This window comes from Uloborus diversus, chromosome 2, assembly GCF_026930045.1.
Source record: "Uloborus diversus isolate 005 chromosome 2, Udiv.v.3.1, whole genome shotgun sequence".
NCBI classification, from domain to species: Eukaryota; Metazoa; Arthropoda; class Arachnida; order Araneae; family Uloboridae; genus Uloborus; species Uloborus diversus.
In genome coordinates, this window is record NC_072732.1 from 114,508,721 (window position 1) to 114,528,422 (window position 19,702).

At 31.5% G+C, this 19,702-nt stretch overlaps 3 protein-coding genes across 4 annotated transcripts in view; 1 reads left to right on the forward strand and 2 right to left on the reverse strand.

Annotated features, from left to right (window-relative positions):
* LOC129215996 (WW domain-binding protein 11-like) overlaps positions 1 to 5,292 on the forward strand; it is a 40,064-nt gene extending 34,772 nt beyond the window's left edge. The window contains exon 14 of the mRNA XM_054850130.1: positions 4,977 to 5,292. Within this exon, the coding sequence (XP_054706105.1) occupies positions 4,977 to 5,092 (116 nt within the window). The 3' untranslated portion in view covers positions 5,093 to 5,292. The remainder of the gene's footprint in view (positions 1 to 4,976) is intronic.
* LOC129215998 (protein FAM89A-like) overlaps positions 1 to 19,702 on the reverse strand; it is a 260,114-nt gene that overhangs the window by 94,595 nt on the left and 145,817 nt on the right. The window lies entirely within an intron of this gene.
* LOC129215995 (protein HID1-like) overlaps positions 8,994 to 19,702 on the reverse strand; it is a 64,939-nt gene continuing 54,230 nt past the window's right edge. Inside the window, exons 18-19 of one of the 2 annotated variants that reach the window (XM_054850127.1) lie at positions 12,509 to 12,667; positions 8,994 to 10,081 (exon numbers count right to left, since the gene is read on the reverse strand). In XM_054850127.1, coding sequence (XP_054706102.1) covers positions 10,018 to 10,081; positions 12,509 to 12,667 — 223 coding nt within the window. In that variant the 3' untranslated portion in view covers positions 8,994 to 10,017. The remainder of the gene's footprint in view (positions 10,082 to 12,508; positions 12,668 to 19,702) is intronic. The other variant, XM_054850129.1, reaches the window with a different exon arrangement.

The window sequence follows — 19,702 nt, forward strand, 5'->3', positions numbered from 1 at the left end:
CCCTGTATGAGTGGTGGAAAAATCAATAAACATTAATTTTTACGATTAAGTCTTTATTAAAATGTGCTAAAAAAAGTATTTTCATTATTTGGATTTGTACAATGGAAAGTAAGTAATGCATAATAGTTGGAAAAGACTTCAGAGCTTGTCTTTTTACTGTAGGCTTTTGATTAAAATATTTTTTTTAAAGTAAAATTGTTTCCTAAATGTATTTAAAATTAAACCAAGAAAAATAATATCCATAATGAAAAACAAAATGATTTTCTTAATGCCTATTCCTGCTATATATGTACAGAGGTTTCCGTTTTAACCTGCAAGACCTTGATTTTTGCAACTGTTAGTCCTAGATGTATACTTACAATTGCAAAAACGTTCAAAATTGAAAAGAAAAATGAGTGAAAAAATACAAAATGTAACTTTTTATACAGGCCCTAATTCCTTTAACTAATATTTAGAGAAATAATCTCCATTGAAAACTATTATTGACACAAAAAACTTGACATTTGTGTGACCAAAATTGAAGGAGATATTCGAGTTTAAAGTTTTTAGGGACGATACAGAAGATGAGATTAGAACTTATCGCCCTTTCAGAAGAATGACTGGCTGTCGGAGATAAAAAAAAAAGTATTTAAATTTGTCATTGTTAGTTAAAATTAATGCAAAAGTTATGCCATGATACGGAAACACACACTACAAAGCCTCGAACAATTTGAAAAACCACACTCCATGCACACATATAATTTTAAACCCTTGTAAACCGACGTATTTCCCTCCAAAAGGTGTTATTGACGGTGAGTGAAAAGTGGTGTAAGTCACTAAACACTGCTTTTCTTATCTCCGCGAATATTGGTCGTACCAATGTCAAGCTTTTAATGTTAGAATTATTTTTCAATGAGGATTATTTTCCTAAATATAAGTTAGGGGACCTGGAGCCCGTATAAAAAGTTAAATTTTGTATTTTTTTACCTATTTTTATTTTTACTTCAAACTTTCAATATCTAAACTCATCATCTGATTTTGAACATTTTTGCAATTGGATGTATACAGTGGCTCCCAAAAGTGTTCGTACACTTTGAAATTTTTTAGTAAAACCAAAATAACTCGATACTGAATTCGAATATGAAGTCCAATATTTTTTCACATCATTCCCATGTCATTCTAAATACATCCCAATGGTTTTTTCAAAATATTGACGGATCTTCTTTTTGAAATGGGTCAGAAAACGAAGAGACAGAGAAATAACACGCCACAAAAGTCATCATACACTCAAATATTTTCGAATAAATTCATGATTAAAATTATCATATGCTGTTTTATTAATATTTTTGCATTGTGTTGACCCTTATAAGTCATTTGGCTTTAATTTTTTGTTTATTTTTTCCTTAATATTGTGCTTATTACTGTAAAGTGGCTGGTATTCGTAAAAAACCGCAAACACCATTCAAAATTTGAATTTTTTCCCCACAGTAGGGGTAAATTGGTTTGAAATATCTCTAAATTAGTTAATTTATTAGTTTGTATAGTAAAGTGCTTGATAAAATGCTTTAGAGAAAGGAATCGGACCGAAAACAAGGTAAGAAAAGGTGAACCGGCAAAATTGACAAAACATAATCGGAGATTTAAAGTTAAAAACTTTATGAAAAATACACATTTGAGTGCTGTAAAAGTTTCTGCAGAGTTAAATGAAACATTTTACATTTAATTTTCACCTAAAATTGTTCGCCAAGTTCTCTGATTAGCTGGATTAAATGGGACCTATTCCCGTAGAAATTTTCTTGGTCGTGCGAAAAACAGAAAGCTTATGCTTTTTGTCTGAAAATCAATGATAAATAAGCTAAAAACGTTTTCGAATCACGTCTTACTTACAGATAAAAATTAATTAAACATTTTTGGTTAAATTGCTGTCTAACTGTAAGTAGAAGGAAAAATTAGGAACTTAATCTTAAGAACTTATTTGGATCAGTTAATCAGGACGGTGGAGGTGTTCTAGTGTGAGGGTGCATATCAGCATCAGGACTTGGTAATTTGTAATTTTTTGATGAAATAATGAATCATGCTGTTCCTTTAAATATTTTAAAAACCAATTTTGAACTCTTAGCCAAAAATTTGGTTATTGGAAACAACTTTTTTTTATCAAGATAACGATAAGAAGCACACGGTTTTCAACGTTTGCGTCTACTGCCTCGAAAATTGTCCTAAAGTTTAGAAAATACCCCTCAATCTCCAGATTTCAACTTAATGTAACGTATTTAGAGATATCTGGAGGCTAGATTACAAAAATAGCGCTTTAAAATAAAAATAGAGCTTGAAACAGTAAGACTCGAAGTGTGGTTGAACACGTACTCAGAAATTATGCAAAAAAAAAGAAAAAAGAATGAAATCTTTTCCCAGAGGTTTAAAAGGTGTTATGAATACTCTATGATATTCTACTAATTAATAACTTAATCAAAAGTTAGATTATTCAATAATATATAGACATTTTATAAAGTGTACGAAGACTTTTGTGAGATAAAATTTCCGGCACTTTTTGGTTTTTGATTTTTAAAAAATAAAGTTTTAATATTTTTAAAAATCTTTTCATGTAGTTTGTTGAAAATTGATCATAGATCTTATAATTAAATACCTATTCTGAAATATTAATTGTAACCAATAGATTGGGACCTATTTCGTTGAAAGTAGTAGGTGTACGAAGACTTTTGGGAGCCACTGTACATCTAGGACTAACGGTTGCAAAAATAAAAGTCTTGCAGATTAAAACGGAACACGTTGTATATGTTCTCATTGATACATTAAGACATGATCTGTATTTTTTTTAGCTTTAAAAGAAATATGTGTTGATTTAATGATTTTAAACATATGTAATGTGTATCAGATTTGAGATTAATTTCTAGAAACTGCAAAATGATTTCTATGTCTGACAAATTTTGCTCAAGAGTACATGATTTTAATTTTATCTTTTTTTATTAATTTGTTTATCATAAAAAGCTAAACAAATGGGAAAATTAATTTCCAATATTTAATTCTTAGTTATTTCTAATTACTCCTCCTAAATTATTTCTTTGATTATTCAAGTGAAGATCTATTTATGTATAGTAATTTTTTTAATAGTTAAAGCTTTTCAAACAATATAAGCTCTAATTTTGAGGAAATGAAATTACATGATTTATTTTAATTTATTTAAGAAATCATTAAGAAATAAGGTACAAATGTGAATGTCCATCATTCATCAGTAATTACTCCATAAAAACTTCATGACTTTCTTTTAATCAAATTGATTTTCTTACAAATAGTATATATACTGAAGAGCCAAAACATATTATGACCACCGCTAACTTTTTTTTAACGAAACGAATATCTCAGAAACTCAAGACTGGAAGATTGTTCACGATCTGCCGTTGTTAGTATTTATGCGAAGTGGGAAAAGGACGGTGAAACCAACAGTAGACGTAAAGGTGTTGGATAGCAACGTGTCATCAAAGATGAGAGACGTCGCAGACTAGGCCGCATGGTAAAACAAAATCAGAGGCAGACAGTTGATGAACTGACAGCTCAATACAATGCAGGTGCGAGTGGAAGTTTTTCTAAACATACAGTTCAGCGGACACAGTTGAATATGAGACTGCGCAGCAGATGTCCCACTCGTATGCCTCTATTGACCACTCATCATCGCCCACTATGTCTACAGTGGGCCCGAGAACATCGAGACTGGTCCTTGGATGACTTTAAGAGAGTTGTCTGGTCCAATGAATCGGGATTTCTCATTGATCACATGGATGGTCTCGTCAGGGTTTGCTGTCTTCCATGCAAACAGTTGCTTCCGTCTTGTACTGTTGATCGTAAACAGGCTGGTATGTTTTAAGGGAATTTTTCCTGGTAGGCTCTTCGGCCCTTAGTTTTTTAGAACATTCCACGACGTCTGTGGACTATTTGAACATCATGGCGGATCAGGTGCACCCATACATGGCGTCGGACTTCCCAACTGAAAATAGCATCTTCCAGCAGGACAACGCCCCATATCACAAGGCTAGAATGTGCTGGAATGGTTCCAGCAGCATGATGAAGAATTCCAATTACTGCCCTAGCCACCAAATTCACTGGATTTAAATCGTATAGAGCACATTTGGGATTTCATGGAATGGCAGCTTAGAGCTGAAGCACCGCCATCTGACCGCTGCATTAACATTTGGTTCAATCTATCTGGGTCATTTCACAGTAATTTAGACATTTGTGTAGAGTCCGTAACATGACCTTTTTTATGCCATAACTTTTTAATTTACTGTTTGATTAGCATATTATTTTATTGAGCTTTTCCTACCAACACACCAACTAAAATTAATATAATTTGCAAATCAAACAGTCATTAAAAAGTTATTGCAAAAAAAGGTCGCACTACCAACTCTACATAAACGTCAAGAATACCGTAAAATGACCCATCTTCAGATGCCTACCAAGATCTTTTGGTATCCATGCTAAGGGGAGTCGCAGCTGTTTTGTAGGCCAAAGGTGGCACAACGTGTTATTGACTGGGTGGTCATAATTTGGCTCATCAGTGTAAACCAAGTAAACCCGGTTAAAACCAAAAAAATAAAAAAAAAATTTATGGGGTTTTTATTCAAAAAAGATAAAAGAACCGTGATTTATTACCAGTTACATCAAACTGAAATTTTGTTCATAACGTGAAAGTAAAAGGTAATTCATGTGTAGCTATTACTTGAAAGTTTCCTGTATCATAACAAAATTATTCTACTTATTATTTATTTCATATCTCAGCAAAGTACAACATTTTCTGAAACTGAGAAATGCTTCTAAACTATAAACATTTTCTAGCCCCTGTGAATTGTTTTATTTTACACCACATTAGTTTATTTCAAAAGTTTTCATTTGTCCCATTTTCATAATAAAAGTGCTTTTTTTTTTTTTACATAATAGTTGTACCATTAAAAATTTTGTGTTGTAAAATGCATTTTTTTTTCTAGTTGAACCAAAAGACAATTATCCATCAACTACACCTGTTGCAAATCCATCTATATCAGCACCTACTAAAGATGATGCATACCAACAGTTTCTTAGAGAAATGGAGGAATTATTATAACTATATCTTCATTTTTCATTTATGTACATAACATTGTAATTTAGTTCATATTAAAGTAAATTGTATTACAATTGTTGAAAAGCTGTGTAAATTGCTTGGTAGCCATTGATAAAAACACAGTAAAGATATTTGAAGCTGTAAACCAAATTCATTATATTTTCATGAAATTAGTTTTGTATAATGTATCTTCCATGTTATGGAAAAGGGGATTAATTTCAAATACAAGGGTTTAAGTTCAAATTTTGCCTATTTTGAACTCACGTTGTAATATAATATTGTAATACAATTTTTCACAAATATTCACAAAGAAAAAAATACATGCATGTAGTAATATGAATTCAGCCTAAAATCTTTTTTTTTTCTTTTCACTGCATATTTCTTTTTCTTAGAAAAATTTTATCTTGAATACAAGGTTGTAAAGATTCAAAATTTGAACTTGGCTTTTATTTCATAGCATACCTAACTGACAATAGCTACCTAAAATCAAGGTTCATACTAAATGGCAGAAAATAAAATTAAGGAGTTTTGAAGGAGTAAAATGAGATTACGAAGGAGTCATTTTGGGCTGTCCTTAAAAGATGTCACACTTTTTCAGACCCCGAAGTGATTTTCTGTTGGGAAAAAGTAGGAAATAAGGAACCAAAAATTTAAAAAGAAGGAAAAGTAGGAACAAAATCACTTTAAAAAGTAGGAAAAAATAGGAAGATATAGGACTACACACACGTCAAGAGGAAAACTTTAGCGTAAATTTCATTTCTAATGTAAAATAAACTAACGATATTTTTGATTTAAAACTGTCCCACAAATAAACTAACAGTACTTTTGAAGTATTGAAGGGATTTAATGAAAGAGACCCAGTCGAAAAAACAAAACGAAAGAGAAGCTGACAATCATCAGTATGAAAAATAAACTGGTGGAAACTAAGATATTAATTACAAAAATATGAAAATAAAATCCAAACAAAGAAACACCTTTCAACAATACAGTAATAAAATTTTTAAGTGTGATAGAGAAACAATAGTAATAATAATAATAAAACTCATATTTTAGTGCAATAAAACCATTTTTGTTAATGATTTGTTTTGTCAAAAACGAAAACATTTCTTCGAGAGCATCCATTTATCAGTCGAAAATACTAACTTTCAGCTCCTGTTGTCATAAACTATGATACAAAAAGCAAAGCAAATATTAAATTAGTTTTAGTTAAAAATAATCAGCAGCTGACATGCATTCTTGCATAAACATTGGCAAATGTTTGAATTTGAAAAAAAAAAAAAAGAAAAAGACTGAATATGCAGATCTAAAATAAATTTGTTCTTAAATACTGGACATAAAATTTGTAATAAAATAATTAAACTAAATAAATAACGAAATAAGTAAACTAAAGGGTTTGTATTATGCTACGTATTTTTAGCATTCAACAGAAAACTTTTGTTTGAGGCACGTCATTTATGGGGGTCAGTGGGGTCAATTTCTCCCCTCCCAGGCAATACAAGTTTGTGCGGTTTTTGTTGTTTTCATATAAAATTTGCATTCAGTATACATCCTTTGCTAGCCATTCCCGGGGAAAAAATCAAAATGACGGGCCAGTTTTAATTTTAATCAAGCAATAAAAACGAATATTGTTTTATTTGTCTGATGATTTTATCTCTCTTTGTTCCAAAATTTTTGTCACGGGAAAAAAAAGAAAAATCCATGCATGGTAAACATAACATTTTTATCGATGACAAAGATCAGTTTCTAATGTTTCTCTATGCATTAAAGAGAAGGCATGTAGTTTTTCTCAATCCTCACCATACAACAAAAATATTCCTTCGGAAATTGTTCACGAAATTGAGAGTGAGCGGGGAGCACCTGGTATCAAATGCCTGCATATACAGTGAAGCACCGTTTATACGTTTTTGAAGGAACTGTATGAAAAAAGCGTATAAAGGAAAAAACGTATAATAGATATACGTTAATGTGTATTTGACTCTGCAGGAACCAATTTAAAAAACTTATAAATGATAAAAACGTATAAAAGTGAAACGTATAAACAGTGCTCCAGTGTATATCTCTCCCCCCCCTTTGATCAGGCACCCTAAGTACAATAACTTGCAGTAGATACGATGCATCGGTATAATTGCCGCACCCCGAAAAGAGTAAGAGTCTGTCATAAATATTTTAAATGTTCAGTAATGCCGCATTGCCAAAAACGCAGCACTTAAAAATCATGAGCAACTCCTTGATATTGATGTTATATAAGAGTAGAAAATACCCCATTAAAAATATTAAAAAAAAATACAGTACATATTTGCTTGTGGCTTTATCCCTCAACTTTTAAAAATAAGAAGAAATAAAAACGGAATTTGAATTAAATTCCGATTTTCTCCGAAAATCGGGAACATTTTGCTCATTTAGATTTTGCCCTTTTTTTTTCTTTTTTTTTTTACAAATACTCCTTGCAAGGAAAGAAAATGAAATTTTATAATTATGTTTACGATTTAGAATGAACAATAATCATATTTATGTATGAAAAAAGTTAGTTTCCTCGATTATTTTTGACGTGGTCCGTTTTTTGCGAATTTCTCGAATCTGTCGCTTTTATTTTGTACTAACATCAATAAACTATGTACAGTGTACAGGCTTTTCATTTTTTGCTTCTGACGTTCCTTTTAAGGTTTTACATTGCCTTTCTGTTTAAATAGGGCTTCATTGGCGAATAGGAAATTCGGCTTTTCCCGCACTTTTTAAACAGTTGGCCGTTTACTTTAATTAAAGCTTCTAATTGACGGGTAAGTAATATATAATAGCATCAGAATGTGCCAGTATCTATGTCTTTATTGTTTCGTTAAAACAGTAGGACTGAAGTCGGGGCGACAAAAAGAAAAGTTGATCATAAACGCTGCTACGGCAAAAAAGTCACTTACGAAAATTTAACTTTTAAACAAGCAAACGCCGCGGCGTTCCTTCCAGAAATTACTGTAGTCATTCAATGAAAAGCTCAGTATCAGTTTGTTTCTTTTACTTTTCAAAATCAAAACATGCAGAAAATTAATCGGTGCAGCATTGTAAAAATAAGAATCAATGCATAATTAGAAGTGCTATACTAAAGAAAGAAAAAGTAGGAAAAAAAAGGAAAAAGTAGGAAAATAAGGAGAGAGCTCTAAAAAGTAGGAAAAATAGGAACTCTTCGGGGTCTGCTTTTTTTTTAAACATATTCGACCTACTGTGTCACAAAGTGTCGCATTTCACCTTACTGCTCCCCTTTTCACATGTTAGATTTTTCAAATATATTGTTGTAATAACTGCATGAGGTCACTTTTTATTACCTTCTCACGTACCATTGTCACAATTTTATAAACCCGTCTCCCCCTTTAAGGCATGACATTTGTGGACCCCTTTTACACCCTTTTTACAATGTCAAAACTGCAATTTACTAAGCAATTGTTCTTTTAACACAATCACATCTACTTATGTATTTTTGAGTATTAAAATAATAATTTAATATACTGACTTTTGCTGCTGAGAGTGGTGGAGAGAAAAGCAACAATCATAAAACTACATATACTTCACTTATGAAATGTCTTAGTCACCTGATAAAATTTCCAACTTCAACTTTTATGACTTCTATAATCGATTTGTATATCACATCTTTATGAAGAAAAAATAAATATACAAAATCACTATTACATTAAAATCGCCCTTGTGACGAAATTAAGTTATTGATCGAAGTATTTTAAATTACTGTTATATAGGAAGATTATGTAGTTATGAACTACATAAGAACCTAATTGAAAGAGTTTTGAAGGAGCGTACAAACCCTGTAAAATGTAAAATAATTTCACTTTGTTTTTCAAACTTTTATTTCATAAAAAGATTTTGATCACATAAACCATATAAACAAAAGGTACAAAACCTTAATAAACAAAAAGTACAAAAAAGGTGCTTATAAAATACTGAATTTCAAACAAATATCAATAACATAATGGTGTACTAGAGGTAATAAACATCACAGTTATTCTTAAAACTTAAGGATACAGTTGTTTTATTTATAAATATGCTGAAAGGAGAAAAACAGATACCTGATTATTTTGATTTGAAATACAAGCTAAAGATTATTAGCACCTAAAGCATTTTTAAAAGTTTTGTATATAACCATAAATTGTGTATGTTTATTTTATGCAGTCAATGAATAATATTTCATGTTGCAGTTTTATATTTGAATAATTAGCAAAATACTGTATTCTCCATTAAAAAATTTAAATGTTACATTCAAGATACTCATAAATAAAACAATATTTAAGGGGAAAAAAAACAGGAAGAGAATGATTTTTTTTTCTTAGAATATAATCACCGGAGATATTTTTCTCTTTCAAACACTCAGTGCTAACATAAATTAATAATAAAAATTCAAATTGTGAAATGCCAAGTGGAAATGCAATATAGACATAGATAATATATATGTATATAGATTTGGAATTGAAGTACATTTATTCATAATGCATTAAGGTTAAAATGACTAAATTTTAATGCAATTAAATGAGTTTAAAATAAATCTAAAATTGATCAACAAAAGAGCAAAGCTCAAAACAATAATAATGATAATATTTACGCATTGCACTTTTGGTTTCTCATAAATTTAAATAAACTTTTAAAATTGTTGAAACATTTCAATAAAACTGACATATTTAAAAACTAATATATGAGATCAAAATGATTCTTTGGTATATAATAAATATAATTTTTTCAATCCCAATACCATCTCTATAAAAATAATTGTTAGCTAATACATTTTTACACAATGCCACTTCCAAAAAATATTTCAAGATAATTTCAAATATTGGCTGAAACAACAGGTAATTATAGTTTTTTCTTTTTTTTTTTGGAATAATCGATTACTGCTCGTGAATGTCCACAACGTAGAGCAAAATTTCTTAGAATCATTAAATTCTTTGTATTTCAAACAACTTGACATCTGTATCATACCAGATTGGTGGATCAACATTGCTAAAAAAAAAAAAAACAATGTTATTATTGAGGATTTATGATGACATTTTTTGAATAATATTTAAAATAAATAAATAAATAAAATTAACAAAGCAACTGCAATATTTGATACAAATCGATAATAATAAGTTTCAAGTTAGTTGATTACAATAAATGAATGTAGTAAAATACTTTACTTACAAAAATTCAATGCTAAAAAATGCTCAATCATTATTATTACCAAAATAAATAATCCTTACATTGCAATTGTAACCTTTAAGAAAGCTGTTCTTTTATTTTTGTTCAGGCAACTTTTTAAATTATTTTTTCTTCCCTACCTCAATTATTGCAACAGTGCAAGAGCAATTCTGATGTAGCAAATGAAAAATTAACTTGAGCACTAAACTGTTCCAATATAGTAATTTTACCATGTGATCTAATAAAGTAACCATTAAAAAAAGTAATTGAAGTAGCAAAACATCTAGAGATTTTGCAACAAAAAAATCTGAAAGTTTTTTTATATATATATATATATATATAAAAAAAATCTTAAATTCCAAATCAGACAAAAAAAAAGTGGTTTTTATTACCAAGCTGTCAATAATGAAGTTTCCCATTTTTTTTTAAAAAAAATATTGTTTATATATAGAAGACTTTGAGAAAAATCCATTTCTGAAAACCATTTTCTTGTAAATCAACCCATTACTAAATTAAAAATTAATTAAACTATGAGTAGGTGAAATATTCGAAAATAGTACTTTGGCGTATGACATCATCAATAGATGGATGTTAAAACACCACCAGACTGTGCATTATTTTACTAAATACTCTTATTATTAAAAAGCTCACTGCCAAAAAAAAAAAAAAAAGATATTTGCATGAAAAAAGAGCAGAGATTTTAAAAAAACTTTTTCCAGCGTTGAGGTCATGTGATCTGTTCTTTGGAAGCAAGCTCCGGGAAACAATCTCTTGAGCGATTTTTGTTATTTTTCCCATTGAAAACTTTTTTATAATGTTTAAATATTTCATATAAGTTATAAAAGTTTTGATTTTTAGGCCCTCTAAATTAATATAAAAAAACATACTCTTAAGTGACAGGGTTAATGCTCACCGTATATTCCATTGCCATTGTATTTTTGGACAATTCTAAAACATTTTTCATTCAAGAAAAAAAAAATATCATGTGGCAAACTTTAAAGCATTCCTAATTATTTTTATAGAAATGATTTCATATCCTTAGGTGCTCTTAGAGGATTCTGCTGTATTTTTGATTTTAAGATTCTGCTAAAGGTAATGGGGATTTTTGATGATCTATACTAACACTATTATTAATAATTTAAACTAATGAAACTATAAACACTTTGACTAAGTAAACTTATCAAAACTTTTACTAAGTTATATACTACGGGAAAAGAACCCAAATAAGACATACATCTTAATGAGTCTACTGCTGAGAACAATACCAGAAAGTAAAGGGTAACAGAGGTGGAATTGTTATGTAGTGAATTAAAGAACATTTGCTTTACTTCAGCAAGAATTTGTCATTCGTCTAATTTTCGAAAGATTATCCATTTGAGCTGTGACAAATTTATTCATTCTTCTGCATTCTCATTAAGAAAACGTACGATTTAGCACACAAATTGAATACACACAGCAGTAGATAGCATGTTGTGTAAACATTCAAGAAGAGTTTATCATTTGTGACGTCACAAAAGGGCTAAAAGGTTTGTTTTAGAAATTTGAGGTTAAAAAAAAAAACATTGGGAAAATTTCTATTAGAGTTACAGTGAATTTTCGGCGACAGAATAGTAAACAAATTTAAACATTAGATAATTGGTAAACAAACATGTTGTTATTGTCGTTTGCCAGCTAGGCTGGCAATTTGGGGTGCGCTGCTTCACTTTTCCTACTGTACCGTAATTTGGTGTGAAGTCTGACTTCTACAGTACACAAACACCATAAGGACCCGTTTATAGGGTAGGCAACCATTTACATCATAACAACACATTCACACAAAGAAAGGACAAGGACAGGAGAGAGAAAGTACGTCCAAGCCCGAGCCGGGATTCGAACCCGGAAACAAACATATTGTTTTTACATTGAATGAAAGTTACAATATAGTACCACAGTGCAAAATTAATTCAAATTATTACTTATGAATTTTATCACATTCAAAGTAATTTTAATGTGAGGAAAAATACTAAGATGTTAAATTTAAATTTGTTACTTTTCAATTTTTCTTAAATCTTATGACACATGACATAAGCCTCACTAATACTAACCCATTTAAATATGACACAGTAACCAGAAAGTAGTAATGCATATATAAAGTCAATTTATTACTACTTAACATTAACTGACATCAAGGCCAGTATAAAGTGAAAAGAATAAGCAATCTTGATTGTTCAAACAACAAATCTTTTCATGCAAAATCAGCTTTAAACTCACCGTAAATAAATAACTCCCCACATGTATGTGCGGAACCACATGGTTGTACCACTATTAGCCTGATATTTTCGAATTAAAATAGGATGTGGAACAGGCAACAGACCAACCAAAGTTCCATGCTGTAAAAACTTTAATATTTCACTTTCATCTGTCAAACCTCTGAGGAAAAAATAATGTATAAAAGTATAAAGCTTCCTTCAGTTACAAAAATATTAAATACAGATAAAAACAAAATAGCAAATATGAATAATATATTTCTTATAGACGAAATGAAAATGCAAATTCAGAAAAACCTTTTAAAAAAAATGCTATTCATTTTATCCTTTCAAAAAAAAAAAAAGTTTTTTTTTTTTAAAAACTCCTGCATTAAATATAAAAATAGCCTGATGTTTTATGCATTCTTTCCTGTATCAAACAATAATTCCAAATTCAAATAATGATGATTAGTTGAAAACAGTGCCAGAACTTCGATTTTTACGGGCAAAAGCTAGAAACTGCCACACTTGCCCATCTTGCCTTCAAGTTTTTATATCAAGTTAAAACATACACACAGAAATAGGTTGAAATGGCCGCCTAGGGCAAGGACTGCATCTTGCTCCCCCATACGCCCAGCACTGGTTGAAAACATACATTAGTAAAATATTTCAGCTGAATTCTTAATTATTTCAAGCAAAAAAACTAAGATTGTCTAAAAGATAAAATAATTTTTTTTAAAATATTTTCTAAGAAAGTGAGCTTAAACAGAAATATTGTATACTAGCAGTACCCGCATAGCAATACCCGTGCTAAGAGTTTGATGGAAGTCCGTTAAATAAAGAAAATTGATGTCCCCTCCCCCTCTGATGTGAAATGATCATTTTTCTTTGTATAAGATGAGTACACACCTTTCCAAAAAAAAAAAAAAAAAAAAATTCAAGTTTATTTGGAATTAAAAACTTTTTGTCAAATCATTAAATTAGATTAAAAAAATCAAATAATAATAAATAAAAGAAGGCTTAAATAAAAGAAAATAGACACCATGCAAAATTACCCTTCCAAACAACGACGACAGATAATAAATTACTTTGCGATTATTATATTATATTTTATAGATTGTTATATAATTAAAATGCGAAAGATGGACTTTAAAAGCATAACCATGGAAACACGAAATAAAACAAGTTTAAGAAATGAAATGCAAAATAAGGAAAGAAACAATGGATTCAAAAAGCGTAACCGTGGAAAAGCGAAAATAAAATGGTTGACAACCTGAATCAAAGGCAGATAATTTTGACACCCAGTTTTTACCTCAAATGGTGGCACATAGACTCTCTTTGATGCAAAACTGCACAATGGATTTTAATTTTTCTGGCGGTATTGAAAGCCAAATGAATACCCTAGCGATCTTTTACATGATACATAATTATACGACAATGGGCGCTGAGGATTTTCTGCATCTCAAAAATTCACCGACTAGCCATTGGGGGTTAGAACTGGGACCAAGGCATAGAAGGACAAAGCCTCACCACCATGGCACACAGCCACTTAAAAATAATGAACTTAGTATCCTTTATCCTCAGTCTCTCTTTACCATCCACACATTTAATTAAGTAAGTGCTTCATCGTAATGATATTTTAAGGTATTTCAGCTGATAAGACATAAAATATGGCTACTTTCATTAACATTTTGCTGTTTTAAACAAAGGTTCACTTAATATAAGCATAAAATGAACAAAATTGCTCCATAAAAAGTAACTCATTATGAGTAAGGATGGTAAGGGCAGGCATAAATTCTACACACTAAATTCTTATTTGATTAACAACATTGACGTCAGCTAATACAGCCAGGGTTCATACTCTATTTGGATGAAAAAATTCCATGACTTTTCCAAGACTTTTTCATGACTTCAATGAAAGTTTTCATGACCTTGTTACACGAACAGAATAACACTATTTAATCTCAAACTTGGCAATATTTGGAAATGAGCATTAGCAAAACATCTATATGAATGCCACAGCCTCATTGAAGCACTTACTAGTAATTTAAAAAATATAAGTGCACACTTAAAAAACTAAACTATTCTTATTTGTTTTCATCATATAAATTTAAGTAAATCAAAAATGCAGTGAAGCGAATATGATGATGCTAAAATGTCTGATATTTTTTTTAAACAGACAGAATGATATTGAATGGGACAAGGTTGATTGAGTCATCACTAAGTTTCAATAAATTTCCTTCAAAAGTTACCTTTTGGTATTAATAGTGCCTTTAATCATCCACGTAACTTGACAGTATTTTGGTTCTTTGAAGTAAAGCCACATAGTTTAGTTCTTTATGTTTCTAAACCAGATCTTTTTTAAAAAAACCCATTCAGTAATGAATCAATCTTCTGATTCAAAAGTATATTTGTTTTGTTTTCAAATTTGCATACCTTCAAATTTATATAAATTAATAGGTTCAGAAATTCAGGAACACGTTTAATTCCCGACATTGAACATAGCAGTGGGTCGCATGGATTAGTTTTGCGTGCCGTATATTGAGCACTACTGGTTTAGAGCATTAGAATGCCTCTTTTTCTGTATTCTATCGCTTGACGTAAGATCTTTATTTTCTAAAACATTTAACAAATTAAAATAAACTCTAATAAATATAATAATTAAGTCCTTACGAGTGATGGAATCGAACTTGCATACAATTGAACTGCTTTTTTTTTGAGTGGGCGTGGCAAAACTAAGAACATGAAATTTTGCTACTACAAAATATGAAACATAAGAAGTGTTGAAAATAACAGAAAATTCAAAATAAGTGATGTCCAGGCAGGAAAATCACATCGCAAAAAATGGCAAGGGGCTGCGACAGAAATAGATGTAATGAGATTTCAAAATTCAGATTTGATTTTTGGATCGTTCAATTTTCCACTTTTAATAGCTTTTTTGTGCTATACTGTTAAATCACTCAAAATTTCTAATGCTCCTTTAGCTACTGTTCCTTTCTCTTTGTCCAGGAAATTTTTCCATGACTTGAAATAAATTTCCATGACTTTCAATGAAAATTTCAATTTTCCATGGCTTTTCCAGGTCTGAAATTTTGTTATTTTTTTCCCATGACTTTCCAGGATTTCCATGACCCGTACGAACCCTGTACAGCTGAAAATTATTTGAGCTACCAGTTGCACCTACTGATCATGACAGTCAACAAATCTGTTGGATGGTAATGAGGTAAAATGTTGGGGAGAAGAAGAACTGTGCAATAAACATATAAATGTATGGAATCAAGCAAAAAGAAACTTGATTTCAAATTTGAATACTTGAAGCATTGTAAAAATCTATTTTAGAGATACATTTTGGCTTTTTTTTGCGGTCTAGGCAGACTATCAACGTTCGAAAATATCGTGATAATTTGATATATATCCGATATTTTTAATAGGCACAAACTAAAGTCTTCAAAACTCTGCCATTGCTGGTCCCAAGCCCGGATGAGAAAAGAGGAGGGTGCCAAAAGCTCCATGGCATAACTGGTGCTGGTCAGTAGAGCCGAAAGGTTCTCGACCAACCAGGAAAGGCAACCCAAATCTAAGGTGTGGAACCGTGCCGATGGAAATATGGCTTACCATATGGCAACCGGGGTTATAGGTTGTTACAAATGGTCCCTCGTGGCTTGGCAAACCACGTTGAATTCTGCCTTCCGCCTGTAGAGAGGGTCAATTCGGGCGGTGACCGTTTACCTACCCTCCGTTTCCCTAAACACGGGTAAACACAAAAATAAACATAAACCTGGCGGTGAAAACCGCCCAAAACAAAAAGTTGACTCGTCCCGGGATATCCGGACGCAGCCAACCCTCACAGAAACTGTCTCTGCTCCTGAAAAACAGTCAGCAGACAACACTAATAAAACTGTTTTTCAGGAACCTACTGCAGTAGCAATGAACACTGAAGTGCCTGGTCCATCCGGTACTTCCAAAAAACTGTCCAGCCGGCAACGAAGAAACCGGCAGCGAGCCATCAAGTTTCAACAGAGCCTGGAACATGGACAGCAGGGCACCCCATCTACAAAGAGGGTCCTATCGGAGGGTTCCACCCCTTCACCATCTAATGTAGCCCAGGTCAAGAGACCTAGAATCTCCTATAGCCAGGCTACATCTGCCATTAAGTTGGCTATCACCAAGAAAGGTTACCCGGGGGATCAACTTTCCCCGGATGATGCCATTGGTATCCAAAGGGACATCGATGCAATCATTGATGATATCCCCCCCCCCCCCCCCCAACGACAACGTACCTCAATTTGCGGCTGTCAGTCTTTCAAATGGTGCGCTGGTTATCCAGTGCACCAATGATTTTGCTGCAGATTTTGTACATTTGCATTTCAATGGGCGCACTGCAGGTGACTCTGAACTTGCAGTGTTGCCCTTCAAAGACCTTGTGAAACCGGTGAAGATCGCCTTTAAGACAACGGATATCTACACCCTGGAGCAAGATAAAGTCTTGAAACGACTTGCTCGTCTCAACCCCAGCCCAACACGATCAGCTGGAGGGTTAGAGACAAAACAGTTGTTAAAGACAACTATGTCAGGTGGATCTTCGAGGTGGACTCTGGTTCAGCCGAGTTCATTAAAAAGTCCAACCTGGAATTGTTTGTTGGGGGTTTTGGCAAGGGTCTGTGTAAGATCCTGCACGATCCCAACACACAAAATAATGATGGTGCAGAAACTGCCTCATCCAAGGACTCCGATGTTTCATTGGAGCCCAAGGATAATGTGGAGGTAGTTGAAACTCCTGCTGGAAGCAATGTTCAAGATCCTGCAAAGATGGAAGGGGTGGAAACTTCGGTGGATGGGACACCATCTGAATCCACTCCTACCGTAAGTATTGAGAGCAAAGATAATGGTTCTAACTCTCCTAAATCATGGTGGCGACATGAACTGTAAAAAAAAGCTCCCTGACTTTTCCCTGATTAAGTTCACCAAATTTCCCTGATTTACGTTACCAATGATAATGATTTTCTTTCTTTGCTCTACTTGAAATCCATTGTATGTTTGTATAAAATGCAGTATTTCAAACGTTCTAAGTTGTGTAAAGTTGTTGAACTAAAGATATATTTTAAAAAGAGGCTACTTTTTTAATAAAATGGTTAAAAAAACACAAGTCAATTTTTTTGGGGGGAAAAAACCCCTAGTATATTAAATTTTTCTACAATGGAAAGATTACAGAAAAAAAAAAAAAACTTTGCTTTCAGAAACCACTTAGCATAAGAATTTTAAAAAACTATTAAAATTACTCCTAAAAACATATGTATATTTATGATAGAACTAAAAAGTAATTGAAATTATTTTGAACTAAGTTTTCAAACAATATAATAATTGTTGCAAGAATAACAAGCAATAGTGAAAGAATAGAAATAATGTAGTTATTCTTATATAACTAATTGACATATTTATGCAAAACAGATGCAACTATTTGACACCCATTCATAGGGAATTTTTCTCTAATCAAGAACATAGGTTTTAATGAATGAATACAGCATTTTAACAATTTAAAAATAAAGATATTTACTTAAGTACACAAGTTAACTCTATTTCAAATGATTTCAGTATGTAACGAAAAAAATTCTTAGATTGCTTTTGTAACAAACAACTTTGAAATGCAAAGGAAAAAAAGAAAAAAAAATTAGTTAATTTCAAAATATATAAAAGAAGAATACAACTTGGTTATAAAATTAAAGAATTACTTAAGTCTGAAGAAAAGAAAACCTTTAGAATCTGTGGTGACAACAAATAATATAACGGCAAAAAACTAAGTTTTTTAAATTGAAAGTTCAATTTTAGCAATTAAATTAAAAACGCGAAGAGCTTTTATAGTATTAATTCAAAAGCCGATTTCGATTCTTCTTGACCATTCGATTTCTTCTTGAAATCGTGATTATAGTACATTAATTACTTTGAGACAGTGGAATAAAGGCAGAGGAGCTTAGGCATTAATGAAGGCTTCCTCTTTGCCTGTATGGTTGTTTATTTTACGTAGCATTGAAAGCGTAAAAGGAAATTTCAAGCTAGGTAAAATAAACAACCTAACAGACACAGAAGCAATCTTAGGAAGTTCATCCTGTGCATAGGCGGATTTTGGCCGAAAATTTTGGGGGTGCAACAATAACAAGGATTGGGGGGGGGCAGGGCCGGATTACGGATTTCGGGGCCCATAGGCATTAGAAGTGTTGGGGACCCCTCACACATGTATTTTATACATAATCTCATATATTATTTCTCTAGCCTGTATTTCTGTCACCACACAAAATCTTCCTTATTCCTTTGTCAAATTTCATAACTTACCCCTCATTTTAAAGCTGCCTGTGTTTAAAGTTTTAGGTTCTGTCTACAATTTTAAGTATTACCAATGATGTTTATTAACAATGAATACAGTAACTAAAATGTGTTTATGTTTACTTTTCATTTTAGAGTTAGAAAAAAAGATATACAGAGTATTACTCAGTAAAATATTTCTGAAGCATTTATACGGTTATTGCTAACTGTAGCGGATTTTTTTTGGGGGGGGGGGGGGGGAGGACCGTTTCCCTCCCAAACAGATGAAAATTACTTAACTACATTATTAACTAAATTTTAAGTTACTTCTTCAGAACATAAGTAAAAACTAAAAAATGAAAAACACACACACATAAAACATATATTTCCATAGTGTCTCTTTTATTCTTTTATGATGGCAATATTGCAGTCAGAGGTCAGTGCAAAAAAATACGTAAAGCTCACAAATTTCGAATTCAAAGGCACAAAAATTTTGGTAAAAAATTAATATCTTGTTACAAATAATATGCCTGCAGCAGAAATGAATGATATATAAAACGAATTCTTGCTTGTTTTTATTATTATTATTATTTTTAATCAGTACATAATTGTTTTCTTACCTTTCTAATAGGAAACTTTTTACTTCTTAGAAAAGTATTTCAATGTGCTTTGATGCTTCATTTTTAAGGCAAAAAAAAATAAACACTTCAATACTGGTACAAAATATCAACTCAAAAACTAGCTTTATACAAGAACTCCACTTTAAAGTTTGGTTACCTTGCACATATAAAAACTGAAGAGGACCAGGAATTCGTTAGAGTGAAACCTCTCTACTTAAAAACACCACCTTTCATTCTGGGAAAAAGAGGTGCGGAAATGATAAAAATAAAAGAAATGGTTTGCAGGCGTCTAACCGTAAGCT